The sequence below is a fragment of the Calypte anna genome, chromosome 4B, assembly GCF_003957555.1.
Source record: "Calypte anna isolate BGI_N300 chromosome 4B, bCalAnn1_v1.p, whole genome shotgun sequence".
NCBI lineage: Eukaryota > Metazoa > Chordata > Aves > Apodiformes > Trochilidae > Calypte > Calypte anna.
Genome location: NC_044249.1, coordinates 696,885 through 721,477, shown reverse-complemented (window position 1 = coordinate 721,477; position 24,593 = coordinate 696,885). Strand labels below are relative to the sequence as shown.

Sequence of the window (24,593 nt, the reverse complement as noted above, 5' to 3'; positions counted from 1 at the left end):
ATCACTGTAAATGCAGTTTTTACTCTAAACGTTTTATAGCTGTTTTTGATCTAAAAACGTGTGGATTAAGACACTGACGACCCTGCTGTCTCATTGAAAAGAAAAAACAAAGCAGAAAAAGCCCTCAAAAAAACAAAACAAAAAAAGAAGAATGAATTAAATTAGAAGTTGCCAGAAATAACTCACAGACAAAAAATAAAACTAAATGAAAACAATAGGAGTAGCCTGAAGAGATATTTTTTTTCTTCAGGAATGAATTCCCATCTGCTTTTAAAGAGCAACATGTTTTTCCATTGCTGGGAACTGCAGCCAGACCCAGGACAATAAAGCAGCAAAACCACAGGGAAGAGCAGAGGGCAAGTGAAGCAGGCTGACAGTCCATCAGCCCAAGCCCCTCCTAGGAGCCTGCATTTTGGTTACAGCTGAAGAGTCCCTTCCTGCTGTGCTGCCAACACACTCCCCTCTGCCACCTCCAACAAGTGGGAGCTCCTGGGAATTCTGCCTTGTGCAAGGCAGCATGGAAAAGGGATGGCAAGGGCAGGGCAGGGAGGTGAAGAGCAGAGTGGGAACACTGGTGTCTTGCTGGGACGCGGCTGGTTTGGGGAAACTCCAGCTGCTTTTTGATGGGAAGCAAGCAGCACCATCAGCAGAGGACTCCTTACTCCTGGAAAAAGCCTTGCTCCTATTGCAGGTTCTTCCCCTCAACAGGCATTCAACAAGAAACAACCCCTCAAAAGCACGGGGGACAACAGCAAACACAAGTGCTCCATTTCAAAACCTGGGGGGATGATACCATTCAAGTAGTTAGTGAAGATGGAGAAAGGAAGAGAAAAAGCACCACATACTGAAATTATATGTGAGGTTCCTGCACCTGACGTGTTTCAGCATTCAAGGAATCAAAATGTTTGGCATTTTGGGCTGTGTAGAAAACAGAAAATCTTTGAGAAGCAGGCTGGGTTTTGTATCTCAACACTGCGTGGTGCTCGCCTGGGGGCTCACTCACATTCCCTCCAGTGTTTTCCCCAGGTTCCTCTGAGGATCACTGTTCTTTGAGTTACTTGGGAAGCAAGTTTCAGCTGTATCCTCCTAAGCTGTTAATGGGTCTGTCCTTTTTGGAACCGAATGTTCCTTCAGCCAGATGCATTAAATCTCCTCTGCTTGATTAAACTATTAGCAAATCATTATCTCACTGAAGGATAAAGTGTTCTTTCCCAGATGAGTTCGCCATGAATAAATTTCAGTGCAAATACCCTCTCGTATTCCAAACCTTACACTTTGCATACCCATGCTAATTAAATCAACCACAGTTTAAATACTTGTAGGGCAAAAGCATCCAGTGCTTCATCAGGTCTCAGCTGAGACAAAATGCAATGAAAAATCAACCTGCTTACGGCAGCAACCCCCCCCCAACCCCATATCTGAAAAACACCCCAGAGGAACCAGACCTTTCTGGAGTCACTAAAAAGAAGAGTGGGGAGAGGTGGCAAAATGCCACAAACTCTCGTGGCTCTGCACTGCCATGCCAGTGAGTGATTACCCAGATGCTTGTGCTGCCCATGTTCCCAGTCTGCCCAAGCACATTCTGCACGTACAAGGTTCTTGCGAGACCAGCGGAGAGCAGGATCCCATGGGAAGTCCTGTGCAGTTATTTCCTTTCCGGTGATTCATCTCGTTTATCCCAAACACTGACATTCGGAAAACATTCCCAATGCCAGGTATTTCCTCACCTTCCAGCCACCTGTGCCAAACACATTCTCAGTACTGCTGAACATGTGTAGGAAGGTGGTGATCCCGTATTACCCATATTGGATGAAGGCTGAGCTGCTTTTCCTCACCCACCCACACAAAAATGCTCACTTTCAATGAGTGATATAAATTAACAGATCCTATGTATCATTCCAAGAGAAACTTCAGAGGTTCATCTGAGGCCTTAATCTTGCTGTGTTCCAGTCTGACAGTGTTCCTCCCTTTGAACACTGCATTGCACTGTATGGAGCTGAGCAGAACTCCTTCAGAAGGAAAGGTCACCCAGCAGAGTCAGGCCAGAGTCATTTCAGCCACAGATATTTTAACTACCAAAGTGCATGTTCAAGTCACACATTTCTGATGAAACATGTCCATTTTTTGTGTGGTATCTGAGAAGCTGAAAATCTGAGGGGCCAGTCCCAAGGCATGAGGCTCTGAGCACCTTCAACACCTGTGAAATTCAATGGGAATTGAACACACACTGCATGTAGCATAGCTAAGCATAATAGGAACAAACATGTTTGTATCTAAAAAGGAAAAACATGAGCTTTAGCCAGGACATGATTTGAAGAGTCTATTGGTTTTCAGTTTTGTCTTAAACATGTTTTAAAAATCAAAGGCTTTATTTGATTTGGGCTAGTGTGGTGCTTCAAAGATACTTTTTGGCATCAAATATGCTCCCATTTGAGGCAGAGCAAACCTTACTGGCTTGCTTCCCCCCACCCCCTTCATTCTCTCAGTTCCCATTGAGAGTTATTGCAAAGTGAGAAAGATATTTTTTACATTAACTATTCTACTTTAACTAAGAACCAGTGAAAGATTTACAGGTTTCCAGATTCCCACTTTACTATTGTGTCCTGTAAGCATGGAAACTGATAATACTATAGAAACAATGCCAGCCTTCACTTTCACTATGACCTGCTTTCCACTGGTTTAAAAGCAGTCAGCCACATTAGCTTACTTTTATAAGCACACTTGACTTAAGAATATTGTCATAATACCATCTAATTTTTAATAACTTCTAACAAAGTTTCAACTCAAAACAACTCAACACTTGATTTCAGTTCCCGCCTCTCTGCTACTGCACTCTAAACTGCAACAAAACCATAATCTGGCAGGGGCTCAGACAACAAAAGAAGGTCCCTTACTCAACTGGGTTTGTTTTCCAGTGAATCACGTACTGTCTGGAACAACACATTTCTGCAGTGGGGAAGCACAGCCTTCAGCCCTTGCTTGTCCCTTTTCCCAGAGCAGACTCCACTGATTTGAAGGCAGACAGCACTTTCAGCTTAATTTGTAAAGGCAAATGATACAATCTCTTTTTTTTCCCCACACAGGCCTAATGAAGACATCAATCTTTGCCTTAATAAAGGTAGGTGTCCAGCATACATGTCCAGCAACAACCTTTTCTGTTTGAGACAATGTATAATTTAAAAATTACAGGACAAGCAATTTCCCATCAGGTATTGTGCCCCTGATTTTGTTCTTACTTGCACTAGAAAGTGCATTGACACTGTTAGTGTCTTATATTACAACAGAGAGAAGCCAAAAATGATGAAAAAATCTAACCTGAACCCCAAATTAAAAAAGCAGATCACCTGAACTTGTGGAAGGCCCATCTTTCCTAAAGCAGGCTGGCTGTAGCAGCATCATGAAAGCAAATGAATGAGGCCCAAAGAACTCACACTGCTTGCACTTTAAAACATTGCTTTTAAATAATTCTCTTGTTGGATCGATCTTCAATCAAACTTTATAGAAAGCACAGTGAGAAACTGAACAGATAAAACTCCTCAGCATGAAGTGTAACAGTGGAAGTACCCTAGGAAAATGCTATGATCAAACTGAAGTATCTCCAGGTGAAGACATCCCAATTACATAAAACCATTTTTAAAATCATCAGTTTTATAAAAATCGGATCTGTTGCAATTCTGCCCAAGATAAAATGCAGAAACACTTGAATAAACCTTAAAAAAGTTTCAAGGCAGCATGGTGCTTGCTGTTTTAACCATTTTTGTTACTTTCAAGGACCAGAGACCTCTCTGTGCCCAGCAGTGCTCCTTGCTAATGTCACAGCAGCTGGAGGGGGTGGTGAGGTCCCTGGTGCAGCACAGCATCACTGCCTGCTCAACCATCCCAGGTGTCAGCTGCCTGGCCACAGCCTTCAGGAGACAAAACCTATTCAGAAACTTCTAAAACCACTTTCTTACTTTCCTGATTTACAGATACTGAAGTATCCCTGATAAAGAGCCTCGAGAACTGCTGCAGAACACTACTTCAGAAGGGCCTCTAAATGAAGGTTGAATTAAAAAACCCAGATATTTCTAGAAAGCTGAAGCTTTGTATGACCTGTATTATTAGCATAATAAAAACTGACTGTACAGAAGTTGCTCTTCTAATGCACTTTCATTTTTAATATTAAATTTCACCTACACACAGGAGAAGGAAATTGTAAATTATCTTCCATCTTCTCTCACATGAAACAGTGGAAGTAATCACCCTGTTTTGCTATCTTGATATATCCTTAAAGGCACTCATTAAGAGACTTGTACATCAGCAGGTGAATAGAGATAACTGGTCACAAGTGATGACAGGCAAAAATACACAACTATCTGACTGGAAAAAAGGCCAAGCTGGAAGGCAGATGCATACTGAGCCATCCACTTCACTTGCTATTTATTCAGCTCATGTCAGGATGATTCAACGTATCTTTACACGCAGCTCGCTATTCATACAGCATCTCCTACTCACAAACCCAAGCATTTTCCATTTCTTTTTCTAAACAAAGGGTAGAACTGTAGAATGGGAACTTGCCATTCAGCAGCGGAAACTATTTGTAAAGCTGGGAAGCTGGAGACACTGGGAAGAAAAGGCTTTAATGAAACTGGCCACTGTGCATGCCAACTGTCAAGACTTTTTATATATTCTTCCAAGGAACACTGACAGAGGCTTTTTCTGTGTTTGCTCTTTATATCCCAGTGATTATAATTCTTTGAATGATGCAAAAGAATAAAATTCATGAGAAATACCATATTAGAAACAGGCAGGCTTTTTTCCCCTGTAACTCGTCTGTAGCTGCACTCAATGACCCATTAACATATTTTTGGTTGTGAACAAAGCCAGCACCAAGACATTTGCGACTCATTATGAGCCACGCACAGGAATTCACTACTAGAGCCTCAGCTGATCCAGATCCAAAGGAAATCCCCATATGCTTGGAATTTCTGAAATACAGGCATTACAGTTGCCTGGTAAAAACACAGTTTCCATATGCAACAGTAAAGATTGTTTACACTTATGTTTTTGGAGGCTTGTAACTCAGCCAGAGGCAGATGAACGCTCCTGGGGCAGCAGAAGTCCTGTCACTGGCATTCATGTCACAGATTATTGCTGTTTCAAGTCACTGCTCCAATGCATGGAAGCAGAAGAGCTGCAGCAGTTTTCAAGACCAGCATTGAAGCCTGTGTAACCTTTTTTCATTACAAGATCCCACATTCTGCATCAAAAGGATGTGCTACACCAAACTGCTCTGCTCACCCCAGAGCTCTGCTCCATTCATTCCCAGAGCACAGTCTGTCCTCTGCTGTGCAGAGGGAAGCTCCTGTGGGTTTGACTTTGGCATCTGCAGTCACACAGCTTCCCAGAACCAGCCTGGAGGGAGCCCAGACACTGCTGCTGCACATGGCAAGGTCTGACCCCAGCCCTGGGACTTGGAGCACTCTGGGCAGTGCCCTCACCAGCCAGGGGTTACTGACAGGCAAAACAGCATTTTACAACATACTGGCATTTCAGTGAGAACCACATCAACATCGTGCCTGGGAACATACCCAGTGACAGGCCAGTTGAGAAGGGCCCTCAACATTATAGGAATCACACAAATACTCCCCAGTCACCCTTTCTTTTGTACCAAGACAAAAGCTTAGCTTATTTCCCTGCCCTTGTAAATAGCACATGGGAAGATGGGGGAGCTGAGGCAAGCACATCACATTTTCCACTCTGGTATGGAAAAAGTAGAAGGTGACCATGTAATTAAAGATGGTGTGATAATGCATACACTAGGACAGGCTATGGTAAGGTGGAAATTTTAATTCTGTTATCTTGCAACTTTTAAGAGCTCAAATTGGCAACTTTAATAACAGTCTTTGAATTTTTGAAGTAATTTAATTACTTTCAATTAATCAAAATGAGGAAAGACTGAAATATTCTTTCATGAGGACACTGACATGAATAATATGGAGGGAGCAGAGCAGTGACCAAGAACGTCCCAATGCTTATTATAACTGCCAGGCAGAAGCACCTGAGAAAGTGTCTCCTCCTACCCAGGACAGGAAATAATTCTCTGACATCCACTGTCAGAAGCTGACTAATAGCAATGAGTTAGAACAGTAAGTGCTGCTCTGAGGTCTGAATTATACGGAACAGAAAAATATGAGCTTCCAAGTGGCCAGTGAGTCCCTTGCAATCCCCCTACAGTGGATCAGAACTCTGTCTCTCCTCCCTCCATCTAAGGCTCTCTGTCACAATCCTAAAAGCAGAAGATCTCTGGGGGCATGGAGAAGCCCAGGTGAAGTGTCTGTGGGCACTCCTCCCCACCTTCCTCCACTCCTGGCACACATCCTTCACAAAGCCACCCGTGATAACACCAATGTTTGGCCTGGAAAAGGCTCCTGCCCTGGCATCCTGAAGAAGAAAAGCCCCAGGCTATATACTGTTTTCTGAGCAGAAACACAAAAATCTCTCAAACGTTCTCCTTCATACTTCCTTCCACCACTTTGAGAAGGCTTTAGGGTTGATATCTGGATGATATTTGATTTCCATTTTAAAAACCACTACTCTGTGCACCGACTTGGCAGCCACGATCATTCAGGAAGTTTTACCTCTGCTCCTGAGTATTTCTGTGTGCGCTGGACAAGCTCTGCTAGGCAGACTTCATCACTGATGGGCATGGACTGGAAATGAAGCTTGAAGATCTCCCCACGAGTGGCTGCATCTGGCAGTGGCACGTAGATAATTCTGTCTATTCGTCCCGGTCTCAGCAAGGCCTGCAATGAAAGCATCACAGGAAAAGCTACAGCACATGGAACAGCATATTAAGAAAGGAAAAACCACAATTCAATTTAAAACAATAATGGTGCCAAATAGCTGACAATTTCAGCAAAACCAAGAAGCTGAACATGAACAATCAAGCTATGTGCAAGGGGGGGGTTGTTACCCCCCTATGTTAGAATCAGTTGCTGGAAAGACTGTAAGGCTACACAGCCTGAGAACTACCAGTTTATGGAAAAAAGGAATCATAATGGAGCCACAGTCATTTTCATAAAATAATAATTTTAGGCTTGTTGCAAGGTGTGTTGGAATGTTAGGACTTGGCAGAAGGAAAGGTGGCAATGGACAAGTCCCAAGTTCAGATCTTCAATCAAGACAGCAAGAGAAAAAAAACCCAAGTTTTTTGCAGTGAAGTTTACATTCTGGATTCATGTAAAGCATCCCAAATAACTAAGAGTCACACACGGTTACAGAAGAACAGACTACTCTGACAGTTTTCTATGCAAAACAAGGTAACAATAGACAGAGGCCAGTGATGCTCAGCTTCAAAAAGGGGGAGGAAAAAACCCGCAGATTTGGCAAAAGCATTATAATTAATACATTTTAGCATGAGCTTTGAACTGTTGGAAAAAAAGCTCGGTTTTCCTTCCCTTGTGCTACAAGACAATTGAAAAGTCAACAGATTAATACAGTTTCAAGATAAGGCCCCAACTTTGCAGTACCACAGGTGTGTATTGGCTCTGGCTCCCTGGTTTCCCAGGGCTACTCAGATGATATGGATACAGGGGAGATGGGGGGGAAGCAAAGCAAACTCTGAGCAGCAGTGACAGACAATACAAGAGGGGACAATGGTCACAGAGGGCACCTGGGACAGTTCATACCGGGTGGGAGAAAGAAATCTCTAGCACAGAAGTGCAGGGCAGGTCATCAGGGAAGCTGCAAGAACTGTCCTTGGGGGTGTTGTGGCCCAGCCAGATGAAGTCCAGTCCTCCCTAATCTGATGCTGGTGACAGTCCCATGTTGTGTGGGAGGGGGATCACGGGGCCTCTGGAAGTCCCCTCCATCCAGAGCTTCCGTGATTCCATGCTGGGGTCAAAAAGTCAAGTTTATATATATATATATATATATATATATATGAAACAATTATATCTGATACCCAAGAGAAGACAAGCTCTTAAATTTATCAGAAAAGAGGAAGCTCTCTTCTAAAAATCTCCCAAGTTTTTAAGAAGCTATCTACAGTTAAAAAAATATAAACCCAGCTTTTCTTACTTGACATTGGAAAAACACAACCACAAAACCTGTGCATAGTGAATGCACATAAATAGCATTTAAACTATTTTTTAAAAACTGAACAATGTTTAAAACATTCAGCATGTAACCTGAATTGTTTTTATGTTATAGTTCTCCCTTGGGCAGAGTAGTTTTGAGTTCCAGATGACTACAGATATTGCATGGCTGTCCTGGGCTGTCAGCCAATAAGTCTTTTCCCAGCCTGATCATGTCAGTGAAAGTCATGCTGAAAAAATAGTAGGAAAGAGCTTTCCTTCCTGCACAGCATTGATCAAGTCAACACCCTTCCTAGAGTTTCTTTAAAAAGACTGTTGTGGTGCTTCAGAGTGGAAAAACGTATCCTGAACATTAAGAGATGTCTTGTTATTTCTGAAACAGAAGCTGAAAATGCTCACCAGAAAGTGCAGGGAGCTGCAGCGTGGGCATTGGGTGCACAAGGGAGGCCCCGTGGGGAAGACTCAAGGTCTGTACCCAGCCAGGACACTGTCCCTGTCCCCGGCCAATGCTGGGTCCTGTTAAAGCAAGCCAGAAACACCCTGCCCACTGCTCTCTCCTCAGCACTGTGCTACTTTCCACAGCACACCTGATATACTCACCAAGCACCTCAACACACTGATAACTCCACCAGTGTGTAAGGCAGTGCTTCAAACATGAGTCTATCAGGATATTGCCATTTTTGCCAACACACTTGAAAGAGAAATTTGCATGTTTCAAGACTAGGCGTGGATGGAGAGGAATTATACTGCAATTGTATTCTGCATGCTCTTAAGGAAATGCCCATAGCTAACGCTCTTATTTAGAAGAAACAGGAGATGTTCACATGAGTACAGTGGTGTGCCTCTTTTAAATGAAGACAGGTTTAATCAGGATGCCAAGATAATGAGAATGTTTTCTAGAGCCAGCCTAGCTTCCCACTTGTGAGTGACCATGGCTGCTGTGCTGGATGCCAATAAGTGGGGAGCAAGCAGTGCCCTGGGTTACCTTAGCTTTCAGTCTGAGGTGCAGTTTCCAACACGACAGAGCACCCCATGCTTGCAAAGCACAACTGCAGGTGGAAAAGAGAGAATATTTTTTTTTTTTTGGTTTTTGCTTGCTTACTAAGAATTGTATTTCCTCCAGTTTTTCCCCAAAGCTTTGCATTTTATATATAGCCCTACCTGGAGACCCAAGTTTTAAACAGACTATCATTACTTTTTGTTACGATCAGGCCTAGGGACCTTATCCAGGATATTCAGATGTGCTGGGAACTGTACAAAAAAAAAGCACAAGACAATCTCTGCAGTGCTTCCTGTTTACATAGAAAAAAGGGAGAGGAAAGGAACTATTCTGTAGCCTCACTTGAGAGAAGAGTCAATTTCTGGCCCCAGCCTCCAGAGAGAGAAGAGAGATGGTCTCCACCATCCCATCCAGCTGGGAGGGCAATGTGCTGACCCTGAGAAACCATTTTGCCTCAAGTAACTCAGGAGCCCAAATTGAGCTGCACACAGAGGTCGACAGTAAGGGACCAAGACATCCCTCTTGATGCTTTTGCACAGTGAAGTTTCCTCTGGAGGCAAATGAGCTCTTTCTGGGCTGCTTGGAGAAGCCTACTGTGGCACTTGGTGTGGACAACTGAACACCAAGGCCCAGGTCATGACTGCCTCTGCTGCTGGCAGAACACAGAACACTGTTTGATGGATGCTGGCACCACCTCTCTCCTCAGCACTGCCTCCTTCACAGACCTGGGAGCTGCTTCTCTCCTTAGTGGGGTTCTGCATGATGCAGCTTCCCCATAGGAAGTGTTTTGGAGGTGGCTGCTTCCAGTACAGCAGGACTTTCACAGACCATTCCAGAAGATGGAGCTTCAGTGTTGCAATTTTTACTCTGGCAATGGAAAGCCTGGAGGACACTCAGGTCACCTCTGAACCAGCCCATGGGGTACACTGGGATCCAATGCTGCCCCACTGCTGAAGCCATCTGGGATTGACCCGCAGTGCCAAGCTGGAGGAGGAGGAGGAATTCTGCAGGAGAAGGTGGTGGCATGGCTGTACAGGAGGAGAGGGAGGTGGGGGAGGGTGAAGGGGTGAAGCAGTGCTGCAGGTTGAGGCAGAGAGAAGCTGCTGGGAGTAGGAAATTAACTGCTTGCGGCTGGGAGATGCAAAACTGATTTGAGGCCAGGAGCACACAGGAGGTGGGAAGTTGATGGGGCCAAAATTAATTGATGTGTGCACAGAGCTACATAATTCACTGATGGTGAGATGTGAGGGTTGCATAATTTATGTAGGCCAGGAAGGGCACAAAATTAAGTAATTGGGGTTTTTGTAGAAACCGGAATACTTCATACCATTAAGCAATTCTTTTGCAAGCTTCTGTGATTTCTTTGTTGATACCACAACAGCTACAAAAGGGGTCTAAGTGCAATCCACTGAAAGGTTACTAGTGGTACAGATACAACATTCTTCAGGGGGGCACTAGAAAAGTGGGATAACTCACATAATGCAAATCATCATCAACAGCAAAACCATATTTTAATTATGAAGAAAGCACTCCCCTTTCAAAAAGAAATGCTTAAATTCTTTGGTAATTAAAATACAGTATTACTTCAATATATATCATTGGAAAAAATAGTGGGCTCAAAAAGGTGTATTCTGTGTACTATTATGAAGAGAATTATCTCAGGAAATAAAACTTAATAGGTAAAGCCAGGAAAATATTAGTGGTTCCTGTTAAGAATGGACTAAGATTAACCTTAGGGCTCTGCTAATTTTCCTCCTCCTCCTTTTTTTTTCTCGTTTTCAGCATCCATCTAGCTAGCTTTTTCAACAAACACTTGGACACTGCAAGACTGTCAAACAATGCAAAACCATAACACTAACAGAGGCATGGCCAGCTGATGAGCTTTCTATGGTATAAAAAAAACCCCAATGCTTTCCTACTGACATATTTCTACAGCCATTGCTAAATCATAAAATTCATTCTTAATCAGATATTACAGCAAAATGTCCAACATAAATGGCACAAGAAGATAACCTGACATTAGAAAAAAACACCACTCCAGAAACGTGGCAAACTTGGACAAAATTTTCATTAAGAAATGAAACCTGCATAGCACAACACAAGCTGCAGAGCAAATGTCAAATTGAGGTGTGTAGGAGAGAGAGGGGAGGTTCAGCAGGTAACAAAGTTCACCTGCAGAATCAATGTTACTGCATGCTCTGTGCTGCAATCAATCTCTGCAAGCAGGACCAGATTTTTATACTACATTTAAGACATTTGCCTTTAAGTAAATACATGTACTTTGATGCACAACTTAAAAAATGCAACTAAAATTTTAATCTTGCCTTTGGAATCCATTGGAATTAGAGCACAGATAAAAATGAGAGGGCTGGAAACAACAGAACAACCTGCTTCCTTTGGAACTAAATCCTACCAACTTAAATTACCAATGGCTATATATGAACACTGGTTGTGGTCCCCATTTACATGGACTCCTAAATATGAGAGGTGCTCTTTATCTTGTCATCCAATTCCTTAATGCATTTTTTTTTACTTTCATCATTCTGGTATTTGAATATTTAAAGCCAGTCACATTCTTCCTGTAATCCATGCAAGCAAGAACTGTTTGTGAGATCTGCTCTGTGTTTTTGTCAGGACAGATGTGTTGCAAGTGTGTAAAGTATCAAGGCAAAAAGATAGGCTGAGCAAGTGCCTTTGGTAACAAGGATGAGATGAAAGGGCCTCCTCGTGCCACCACGTGTATCTCTGGCAGGTGTGGGGTTGGCTCCCACAAAGGTGCCTCTCCTATGCTTTAGAAGCTCTTCTAGGTGCCTGATATTTCTGTCCTCACTCTGTGCAGAGCAGGTCGTGTTACACAAGCAACAGACCGGGAAGGGCTTGGCATTTTAGGATCTTTGGAAGTTTTGAGCATGGGAAGCTCCTCTGTCCTGTTTCTGAGACAGGCTCCTGGAGGCTTTTCTTAACCATAGTTCAGTTACCAAAATCAGAAGGTGCTGAGGGGAAAAGACACATCAGAGTATCACTGTAAGGACTTAAAAACCACAAAGCCAGTGGAGACCTAAGTTTTACTGTTTCACAAGTTTTTTTATTCACCCCTCCATCTGGCATGAGCTGCTTCGAAAAGCAACCTTTAATTGCTTTGTTTCAGGTGACACACTTCTGTGTCACAGGCCTGGAGTCTTGTCATTACAGGCTCCCAAGTCAAGCCAGACTGCTTTTTTCTTGCCAAGAACCCCTTTCCCCACACTCTTCCTCCTCCCCACCTTCTTCTTCCTTCTTTGCCAACATCTGTCACCACTGTCAGCACATGCCAACATCTCTAACCAGTTACTCTCTTTGATACCTTGTTTGCTGGTCACCACCCTTGTACTTCTCCCAAGATCTGTGCAGATTACTCCCTGCTGTCGTTACACAACATCTGCAGTTCATCTCAGGGTGGAGCAGTTTGCTTCTTTAACCTACAGTATATCCACTTCTTCAAAAACCGCACTTGCAAACAGAATTTTATTAGATATTATTGGAAACAAGCACCTACACAACGTTGCAGTCTCCTATTATCAGTCACTATGCAAAGACTTCACCTTCCACATGGCTTTCTAAAAATCAGGCTGTACAACCCTTCTGTCATGCCAGTCTTGCTCAAGATCTGGAGCATTGTGCAAGTTAACAAGAAAAGACATGATAGGCTTGAGAGAGAGCAGGTGTTCAGGAAGGACGCGCTGTCAAGTGGCACCGAGCACAGCGGGAACATTTTACTCAGGCATTAACCAAAAGTGCTAATTAAAGACAGAGAACAAACACATGGATTGATTCACTGACAAAAAGTAAACCAACTCAAACAGGGAAACAGTTTATATCACCCAAATCCAAACCAAGATGAAGTGACACAGAGTGTTAACCATCTGATATAAGAATGCAATCTGCCCTTCACGGCTCAGCACTCCAATGTCCCTGCTTGTACAGGAGTCATCTACTCCCTTTGCTTATCCTCCAAGTCTTCTACCATTAGTTAATCCTTCTCCATCAATCACTGATTTTGACCCGTTTCCAGTTCATCTTATCAACAGAGGGAAACTTCTACATGTAATTCAACGTACCTTCTAGAATTGCTCTGTGCTGGCTCCCAATGGAAACGAATCTGTTCAGATTAAAGATCAGACTCTTGGTTATTATAGCAAAACACAGTTTATCCTACAGTCCCATTATGCAGAGAAATAACAAGTTAATTTTTCCTTATAAAATGAAACCTGGGGAACAAACTGCCTGGAATCAATAGAAACCATTGGCACCATTTGTTTGAACAACACATTCTGTTTCTGCATGTTTCCCAGCAAATCAGTCATTTCCAGTAATGGTTGTGCCTTTAAACAGATAGGAGTATTACTTAAGTAACTAAGTTATAAATAGGCAGTGCTCCAGGTGCTTCAAGAAAACAAAGATCTCTAGATCTGATGTGAAAGCAGATCAATTCTCCACACAGCCAAAGCATTCAGAGCTGCTCTGGATTTTATTTTCTCACCCTGATATCTGCAGTCAGGCATGGACGTGGTCCTGTTGTGGGCTGAGCCTCCCACCACCAGCACAGGGTGCACAACACGTGCCCCACCACCCAGCCATGGTGCTGGCATCTGCACCCCAGCCCTTGCCTCTCTGCCAAACCACGGTGGTTCAGGGCTGCTCCTGGCTGCTGGAGATAGCTGTGCCTCTGCCTTTGGGGATATGGCACCAAGAACACAGCTCCAGTGATTATTCAGCTGCCTTATCTTGCCTCTAGAGCTCAGGGAAGAGGCTCCTGTGCCCTGATCCTAAGCTCACATCCCACGGTCCCTCCTGCAGCTGACAGCAGCCACGGTCACCCATGGAGAAGGGGCAGCAGGGAAGAAGGTGGTGGGTATATCACCTCCCCACCATTTAAACAAGCCAGTTGTGGATTAGCAGAAGGGAAAAAAAAATAAAAAAACCTCTTCAAAAAGCCAGGCTTATATTTCCAAACCTGGACAAAGCTGAACACACCAAAACATTTTCATCTTTTTCATCAGTGTCCCAACCACTGACACACAGTCCTGCCACTGACAGTTTGATTAATATAGCTAATTCAAGGGGACTCATGGAAAAAGAAGACTTGAGGAGACTTGTTTCATTGCAGCAATGAGACCATGTAAACACAACTGCAAGGAACAATGTGCTCCTTGGCCCATGCAGACAATAACAGAGCACGTTTTTATGTGGTTTTGTTCAGATAGGATTAAAATATCTCAAGAAACCAAGTTTCAATCACTTTTCTTGGCAGAAACATCTGCAGGCAGATACTCTACAGCTGCTGAACCCGTATCTGCATGCTTTTTTCCCCTGATATTTCAAAAAAAAGTTAAATTGGCCAGTTGGCACAAATTACTGCAGAGCTCATCAGGAGCCAAGCGTTGCCCAGGATTCCATCTATAAAAGTCCAAACCCATCAGTAACACAGCAGATTTTCAATGGAGTAAAAGCAGTGCAAATCCAAGCAACCCTGCTGATAGTCCAGTTTGGCACCACTGAAATTCATCTCTCAATGCAGCCTCTCACTTCTCTTCAAAGACAAGGAGTACCAACAGGGAAAGAGGCTCTCCTCCCCCCTGCTCTGTGAGTATGGTCTCAAGAAAAAAATGAAGACAATTGCAGCAGATTATCCACAATCTGCCCATACTTCAGTACACTCAGTCACGTGCTTTCAACCTGCAAACTCCACAAAAAACCCATGTTCCTGACCTTTTTTCCTCTCTTTGTAGAGTGGCAGCTGCACTGTCCTCTCCTTGCAACCGAGTCTCAGCCCGAAGTGCTGCTTCCTTTGCAAGGGGCAATGTCAGACCCAGTGTCTGGTTCTCTCCCCATCTCCAATCTGAGCAGTCTCACTGCAGCACCATGCAGACAGATAGTGTTCCAATTTTTTACTGTTTTTCTGCAAATTAGTAAGAAGCAGGAGAGACCTAGTTCTTTGCCACTTGCTGGGTTTCACAGAGAGGTTTTGATGTGGAGAAAGCACTGGAATTCCCTCTCTTCTCCTCTAGATGTTATGCAGCTTTTCCTTCCCCATTTCTAAGAAAATTCTTTTAGTAAAGTTAAAATTAACCAAAGGAAAAAAAAAAATCTATCATCAGCTAATAAACTACGTAACACACCCTCTTCACTGTATGTTTACATAAGAGAGTCCTCCGTGCTCCTGTCTAAGAGGTGCAAAACCTCAGGAATGTCAGATCTTTTTTATTTTCCCTCTTTTTTGGGGGGTGAGGGTTTAATAAAAGAAACCCTTTAGAAAAGATAACAATTACATTAAATGGAACCTGGAACCAGACTCTTTTGGCAATTAATCATCCAGGAGCCGTTGCAATCCTGCAGGCTGTTTCTGACAGATTTTGAGAGCTTTACAGGAATCACTGGGATAAGATGTGCCTGGGCTGGCTTCTGACAGGGACTGATCATGTACAAAGTGGATTGTTGGTTTTGGGGGTTTTTTTGGTGTTTTTTTTTTAGTTTGTATTTGACACACACACATATAAACACACACACACACAGATGTGTGTATCCATACACACATTTCCACAGTTCTTTCTTTAAGTACATGGAACAACTGCAGAAATCATTTATTAGCCCAGAGGCAAAAAAGAAAGCAGAAAAAAGAAAAAAAAAAAAAAAAAGTGCCTTTTCTTCCTCTCAGCAAAGTAGAGCTATCCATCACTTAACAGAGATACTTCCTGTTTTCAAGCAGTTGGGAAGGCATGACTTCCAACCCAAATACTTAGCTTGGCAAACCATTCCTGTGTTGACAGATGCTTTTATAACCACTTCATTCCACCTGAAGTTTCAGTATAAAAGGAGGTGGGTTTTGTTGGTTTTGGTTTACTACTTTCTTTTTTTTTTTCTTCCTTTTTTTTTTTTTCTGAGGGAGGAGAAAGGGAAAGCAGAAAGGAGAGGAAAGCAAAGGAAAAGGAAGGAAAATACCACAATTATAACAGCTGGATGACAGAGGTTAGCATAGCTCTGACACATGTTACCATGTAACCTCAAAATGACATGTTAGAGAAAAAAACCACCACCAAACCTGTTCCTTGTAGGAAAGAGAATTTTGAGCCCCTGCCAAAATACTACAATTCTCTTCAGGAGCTTTTGAAAGCTGTAACAAAGATCTACCACATAGTACAGTATCTTCCATGCATAGGCTGTGCCTTTATATTACCACTGATGAAATGGCTGATGGAATTACCAGCACAGGATGAGATTCTTTTCAGAGAGACAATGGATCCTCAAGTGGCAATAATCTGCAGCAAGTCAGCTCTACCAGGACCTGCCTTGTAATGGCTTTTCTCTTCTACATTCTGTTTCCATAGGCTTCATTACCAGGACGTGCTCTGAGCACTTCTGAAGACAGAGGTGACACCGGGTGTCAGAACCAGCAGTGACAAGGTGCTGCATGCAGGATGACACGTTTGTAAAGCTGTGTGTTCCCTTTTATATAACCTTCTGTCCTATCAGTTTCTGGATTGCTTACATCTGATTACTTCAGTGACTACCCTACCATGGAAATCTTGATCATTTACCTGGCTTGTGACCAAATTTACAGACACGTCTAACAAACTACAAAAAACAAAGGGTAAAAGGAATGTTCATGGAATAAAACAGGTATGTGAAACAAGCTGCTTCTAGAGAAAGAAGAGCTCATCAGAGAGGTAGGCAACATCAATGAAGCAATTCAGAAACCATTTCAAAAGGAAACTGATTACTTTCTGTCACTACAGCCAATACCACGGCAGAAAAAAAAAACAAACCAGTTTCTGGTTTTCATTATTTGAGAGAACTTATTTTACTACCGTGTCTCTGGAAGACCATTCGAAGCAATGAGGGAGATACTGGTTACAAGAAGTTGAAGGAAAAGCCATTTAACTCGTAGAGAAAATAAAGTCACGATTTAAGAAATGTATCTGAAATTGGAAACCAACATGATCTTGTCTCTGAAAAATCTGTCTTGAGGTTTATATTTCTATAAGACTGGGAAAGAAATCCTGGTTTAAACACCTCTCTGTGGGGAGGCACAGCCCTTCTGCCTCTTCATAACTAACACACATTGGGTACAACCCAGCTGCCAATACCATTCAAGACTGGCTAAGGTATCCTAGATATCTCCCAGGAGCTTTCCCTCTGCCAAAGGGATGGCTGGAGGCCTGGCAGGACCTGGCTGAGCATAACAAATACCACAAGATGCCTCTGTTCAGGCCACAGAACCCCAACTATGCTTTTGTATAAAAACAAAACAAAAACAACAGAAGACACAGGATAGGTTTTTAACTCAATACCCATCAGTCCAGGTGTCTGCACGTCAATGAAGGCCTCTTCCCCTTTCAAAAAATGCACACAATGTTTTAACTATAAACAGGAGAAAACACAGATAAGTATTTGCAGTATATGCAGTAGGGAAGAAGCCTCTGGTTAGAGCATCTGCAGAGCAGTGTGAGAACAACAAAACACTGCTGGGTTTAGGGCATCTAGCAGCAGCCATGCAGCATGAATCTTTACACACAGCTATACAGCTAAGGAGCCAGAGAAGCACACCAGGGAAGATGACTTTTTGGGAACAGCCAGATGTGGCTGTTGAGGACAATGCCACCAGTGTACCAGCAGAGGTGACACAGTTCCAGAGACTGAGCAAGAGCAAGCAGCACTGAAGAACTGCATGCTAGACCATAAAACCCCAGATAGCTACATGCCAGGATACTCCTCAGTTAAGACCCAGGCTAATTAAGAACAGTGGTGCACTGGCTGGGTCAGAAGCCAAGATGCTGTGATGAACAAAAGGCTGGGCAGACATGCCTCCTCTTATTACTGCGAGCAGACAATCACTGACTTCCTACACCTGGATGCAGGAAGACAGCCTGGTGGTTTTTTCCCTCATACCAGCAGAAACCACTTCGTGTGTTGATCTTAGAAACTTGTGGGTGGTGCTGAGTTTATATAAATTACAGTGTTCACTGCAGCTGCCAGTTGCAAGTGACAGATCTTGGACTCTGGGATAAAATCTGCACTTGCCAGTCACCAGGCCTGGCGTGGTGTCTACAAAAACCCTGAAATCATTTTACAGGCCTACCAAGTGCTCGTAGCTCCTGACAGACATGAGATTACAAACTCTGGTGCCACCCAACTCACGTTTGTTTCCCTGCAGTTCCTTCAAACATATGTGAGACACTGCTGATAGTCCATCTGGCTCTCTCCCTGACTGTCCCCACAATGTCTCCATCTCTGAGCACTTTTCAAGGTAGAAATTACTCCGGTCAGCCCCTTTTTAGATGTTCTACAGTCAGCCTGAAGGCATTCCTGCTATGGCAGACAGTCTGGCATCAGATCTGGCTTAATTCTTACCACATATCCCAGATATTTCCATCTTCATTTCTGGATAATTTAGGAGATTAAGTCGTGTTCAACTCCCTGACGAATCTCAGTATTTGTTATAAATTCATTCCATTTAATACCTACTGTTCCCCCGAGGCATTTACTTTCAAAAGCTTTTAGACGTCTGTCTGTACCTTTGGTGGATTTCCAGCTTTCACATCCAGCTGTTAAGGTGGAAACAAAATTTCAGTGGAAGACTCATAGATCAGTTTTTAATTGTGAAGCATCAACACCTAAATCTTCCGCATGCTGGTAAATGCAGCTGTGAGGTATTTATTAGGCTACTTCTTTCTGGACACCCCTGTTTGTTCACATCTCAATGCCATGCTACGTGAAGACATTGGCTATGTGCATAGCTTGGCTTTGTATTACATTATTGGAGTAGAAAATTACTGTGGTTTGAATTATGTCTATTTGGTTTTTAACCTTTTTTTTTTTTTTTTTTTTTTTTTTAATGTATGTGCATGAGTGTCTGTAGGTCTGTTGGATCTGGTTTACCTGGAAAACAACCTAGCTGTGGTTTCTCTTAAGTAACATAATCCATGTTCTGCCTGAGTCAACTTTTTCTCTCCCACTTTTTCACTTTTTCCCACTTAAATGAACAGTGGCTCCAAACAGCAGAGGTGAAAGATTGCACCTCTACTTGATAACACTGTCTGCACAACCAAACTATAACAAACTTATCAAAATGAATGACTGTTTCTAATGTATTTTTTAACTATGACTTGATAAACTCAGAATAAAATAAAGTCTTAAATTTCTATTAACTACTATATACTAAGTGGCTGCTAAATGATCATACTACAGGCAATGTTACCATTCATATTGCTGAAACGAAACTCAGTACATTGCAAGTTGCATCAGAAACTATTTCTTTAACTTCCTACTTGTATTTTTTAAATTCAGACAGACCACTGGAATATCCCACAAGATTTTTTTTTTCCCCAATTACATATTTCCTGCTGTTTTTCCTTCAGGTTTTCATTCTTGTGAATTTCAGTGAAGCAGCTGTAAGAGGTAACAATTACAGCAAAAATGTTTAATTACCCAACTAGCTTTTAAACAGTACCTGTGGGCACACACAGTTCTCACATGAAGTTACTTAAAAGTAAACCCACAGGAATTACTGTTAAATAATGGTATGATTATCAAAGAAAATTATTCTCTGTGAGTCATTTTACATTAATTACAATATATTATTTGAAAGGTAACACAGATGCAGCTGATTTCACAGTGCTGCTAGGAGAGCCTAAGCACTGATGCCATTAGGAACCCTGGGCAGGAGCTGGATGGGCAGCTGGATGGACTCCTTAGCACACAAGTTCACAGAAGAAGGCACAGCAGTTTGGTATATAGGACATGATCTATATAGCCATAAATGAAAATTCATCTGAAAGATGAGCAGTGTAACAATGCCTATTCTTTACATTTCTCTGGTAAGCACATAGTAGAATTCCTCCAGGGAATATGCACAGCCTTCCCTACTGTCTAAAGATGTTACTCTGAAGTTTCTACTATCACCTACACATAACACACAATGACAGCTTATCCTTATACAGTTTGACAGAGCATTAGAAGCAGGTCTTGGGAAGAGAGCCAAACACCCGAGGCTGAATCCCAAGCACATTAAGCCTATTTACTATTGCCCATAATGCTATTTTATACAAAAAATGCAAAAGGAGATCCATATGGAATTAACTGTATTGTTCATTCCAGAGCTTTGTTCTTCCCTTTTTAAATTTTTTTTTTTATTATTATACATGAAAGAACTAGGTCAACATTTGCCAGAATTACCCAACTTTGTACAAGGAGAAAGAAAAAAATGAACACTGGGGGATAACAGTAGAACTTCTACGGGAACTCTCCTCATTTAACTTTTTAGGAAAGGAAGCATACTGGAAAAACCCTCCACCATGTTGAATAATACCAGTTTTTATGTGGAAGGTCTTGCCCCACATCTTTTCCATCCCACTGCCAGGTGCCTCAACAGTAGTCAAAAGCCTAGAGAGTGCCAAGAGGAACACAGTTCCCCAACGTGTACATCCTTTATCAGCAGTCATTCCTAAAACACAGTCTCCAGAGATGCCATTGAGATGGAATCTTAAGATTGCAGTGTATAAATTTTATAACCAGAGTTGATTCATATTAGCAGTATCATGGGTAGGTACCCTCTTCTGCACACTGCCACAAACTGCAGGTAAGTTCCTTGACAGTTAAAGTCAGAGGGTTTTGGGGGTGCTGGTCTGATTTGAAGGTTTATGTCTTTTTTCAGCACACTGACATTCCAGCTGAGAGATCCAGAAACTTTTTCACATTCCATTGTCTCTACTTAAAATATCTAAAAGGTACAGTAAGCAGAGGAAAAGGTAGCAGATAGAGGTAAGTACAGTGATTCACATACCTCAAGGAAAAGCATTGCTTACCTTTGATGAGGTAAGTAAATAATTAGCTATACTTAAGACACTTCTCTTCCAGTCCCTCAGAACAGTGTTACACAGGCAAAAGCTTTTGAAGCCTGTGTAAGCCTTTTGAAGAAGGGAAATGCTAAAAATTCATAATCTCCATGTACAGGAAAAATATCATGCCTGCCAAACTGAGCTATAGACAAGATCTTGAACTACTTAACTGATTACTGATAGCAATGGTTTTCCATAATACACTGCCTCATTTATAAATAAAATCAATAATTTTAATAAACCCAAACAACTTCTGAGGAGGGAGGTCACTGTGGTGAAAGTTTTCTTTGAAACTTTTAGGGGCTTTTTCTATCTGTTGAGAGAGGAGTTATGGCATAAGCAGGCCTAAAGAAACCTCCTCTTTAGAATAATCCAGTTGTTTGGTGGTGGTTTATGTTTTTGTTTTGTGGTTTGTTTGTCTTGTTATTTAAGGGGAGGGTAAGTCAGATTATGGCATGACCATAAATACCTTAAGTGTCCGATAATAAACCACAGTGAAATGGGGTTCATCTGGATAAATATAAATACCTGCCTTCAAAATAATCACCTGCACACTGCTGACGGTCAGAAGAACTTGAGGCTTCATTATTTTATTCATTAAACAAGATACCTAAATAAAGTTATTCCCAAATCTCTAATGGACTATAATTAAAGTGCAATAGACAAGAAAGGGAATCAGTTTTATTAGCTTGGATTATTCCTTTTCTGATCTTCACTGTTGGAAGATTTATTTTTACCCTCATCATCATCATCATCACAAAACCATGGTAAATATGTATGAAAATACAGAACCATTTAGCATTACAGATTTGCACGCTCATAAAACTCCCATCTTATTTGTGTACCCCTTAACATTTATTCTGCAAACTAATCCTAGCCTCTGGATAATGAATTATAATATATAACAAAAAGCATAACTAAGAACAGGCCCTATTTAACAGATCCAACTAGATTCAAGATGCTAATGTAACAACAGATATTGCACAGGTGTAATATTTCAAATTGTTTTGTATTTTTCACATTGAAGTATAGATGATGTAAGTCTTATTTTATTTTGTGTAGTGATAAGATAAATGTACACAATCCTCATGGGTGTTCTTCCTCATTTTATTTTAGCTTTTACCAGCCAATTTTCTGGAATGACCATTCTTCATTTAAATGCCATTCTCCATAGTGGCTTATTTAAGGAAATTTAACTGAACACAAATACTCTGTAATAGGTGTAGGTTACAGAGAGCCTAAAACTCTGAAAACAAATTATTTTCTGAGGATGGAAGAAAATTTGAAGAGAAAAATACTGGAAAGATCCAGAACAAAACCAAGTTCTCAAGCAAAGGTATTGACTGCTGTGGCCTTACAAATCCTGTGCCACCTTGTAGCCTCCTGACCTGGGGGGCTTCTGGGCCTCTGGGACTACTGGAAACTCTTTTCAGCTCTATCAACATTTGGCCATCAAGCTGCTAATGAATGTGTAGCAATACATGCTGTTGTTTGTTACTGACTGTCTTCTTGTGTATGAAGCTGACTTCCACATCATCTTTCTAACCTCAAGTAGCATCACACCACTCTGCAATATTTTGGTGTAGGCAAAGATTATTTTATATACTTAAATCATTAAATTATTTAAAAAAAAAAACATAACACCCCACCAAAGTAATTAACATCAGAGCATGATTTCAGACCAAGCAAGAAACATCAAAAGACATTACAACATGGTTTGATGCTCCTCTCTTGGCAACCAGCCTTTCCCAGTTTCACAAACAGAGGGAAAACAAATATTTCCAGCTACACATACACTCACACACTCTTGGCTAAGTGAGGCCAGACCTTGCTCTGCTCACTACATTGCTGTGCCTGACTTTGCAACTGGCCTCAAACATTTGAGCTGAAAACACACTGACTTCCAAAGGAGAACAAACAGATATGAACACAGTGCAATACAGTATGAAGAACTGTATTCCCTATAGTCAATCACAGAACATAAACTCCTCCTCAAGGAACTAAGGCAATGGCACAAAGCCTACAGACTTCTACTTGCTTCAGAGGACAGTAAAATGAGAATCACCCCCATCATGCAAAGAAGTTAATGCTCTCAGTGAGATGAGGACCAGCTCCAGTCAGGTCACCTCCAGGCAGTCAGAGAGCTGCAGGAATGCAGGGCAAGACCCTTTCTGTGCTGCTGCCTCTGAGGCAATGAGAACGACTGGGCATCATCTGGAGGAGAAGCAGTCGCCAACATTGTGGAAGTATCAGTGAAACAGTTCACATTTTGTAGCATAAGCTTACACACATCAAACATTTTGAAAGTATTTCTTAAAGAACCATCTTTTCAAAATGGTTTCTGGCTATACAACTGTGCATAATAAACAATTAAGGCAACACAGGTATTCACAAAGAACCAGATGTAGATACATCTTCACAGTAGAAGCAATGCATGCAGAAAAGCTGCAAGAATTTCTCCTCCTCTGAAACTAAAGAAAGAGGATGACCAGGGAAACAAGAAAACAGCTGGAAAAATCTAATGAGAACACCTGAATATCCTCAGGTATCCAGAGCTATCTAGAACATACAAAACTGCTTGAAAGACATTTTCTACGGAATAGCTAACAACAGAGTATATCCTATTGATTGATGTTTCCTGAAATAGTAACTAAAATTGCCAGATTTTTGAAGGTTTCCAGTATCTGTTTGTTCCCGGGTGCCCTGGGTCTTTACCATAACACAACAGGGGCAGCCTTTAAAAACCAATGTACAGCCAAGTAAAAGCATTCACACTCCCCAGGCGGCAACCCCACTTTGGTGCTTTTAGCCCCTCTGGAAGCAGTAGCAGCTGCAGTATAAGGAATGAGGGAAATAAAATACTTCTGGCCACCCACCATTTGTTTCCTCATGTCACCCAACACAACACAGCAGTGGCTTCTCCTGGTTTTGTATTTATGATGAACTTCAGTAACCATCTCTCTCTCTGTATGAGGGAACATCTTAAGGTGCCTGAAAGCCACAAACGTCTGGCAAACCATTTGGCTCTGTTTTAAATATTATGTAGACTGTAGAGGACAGAGAACAAGTTCTACTCTGTAAATACAATTAACAACTCTTACATCTTCACCTTTCACCCAGGTTTTTCATTTTAACAGTTTGATCTGTGAGACATATAAGTCTATCCTTGTTTTATCTGTCAGACACAAAAATCCACTCTTTTCCCCAAAACGTGTGGATTCCCAGCAGTGGGCGAGATCAACTCTGGCCATTCTGTTCTTCAATAAATTGGCAGCCTGGAAGACCACACAGAGCTAAGGAAAGCTGCTGCCTGCTCATAAGTAAGAGATTGAACTGTCATCCAGCAAATTCATTTATTGAATAACCATCTCTAAAATAAAGGATTCAAACACTTTGCTTAAGCACAGTGGTCAATCAATGCCTAGGGAAAGACTTAAGATTGTTGTTTTGAGAATATTTTCCTCTGGTTTTCAAGCCACAACAGCAAATTCAGTAGTGCCCTGAGTTCTCATCAGAACATGGATGTGAGAATAAAGGACTCAGGAAGATGTGTGGAAGTTCTAAGTGAAAAAACTCAGACCTTGGTTAAGTGTAGAAACCTAGCCCTTGGTTAGGATTCCCTCCTAATCACATAAACAGTTA

At 41.9% G+C, this 24,593-nt stretch overlaps 1 protein-coding gene across 1 annotated transcript in view; it reads right to left on the bottom strand.

Annotated features, from left to right (window-relative positions):
- Positions 1 to 24,593, bottom strand: part of SPATA5 (spermatogenesis associated 5) — a 140,244-nt gene that overhangs the window by 26,221 nt on the left and 89,430 nt on the right. Inside the window, exon 15 of the mRNA XM_030450446.1 lies at positions 6,621 to 6,785. Within this exon, the coding sequence (XP_030306306.1) occupies positions 6,621 to 6,785 (165 nt within the window). The remainder of the gene's footprint in view (positions 1 to 6,620; positions 6,786 to 24,593) is intronic.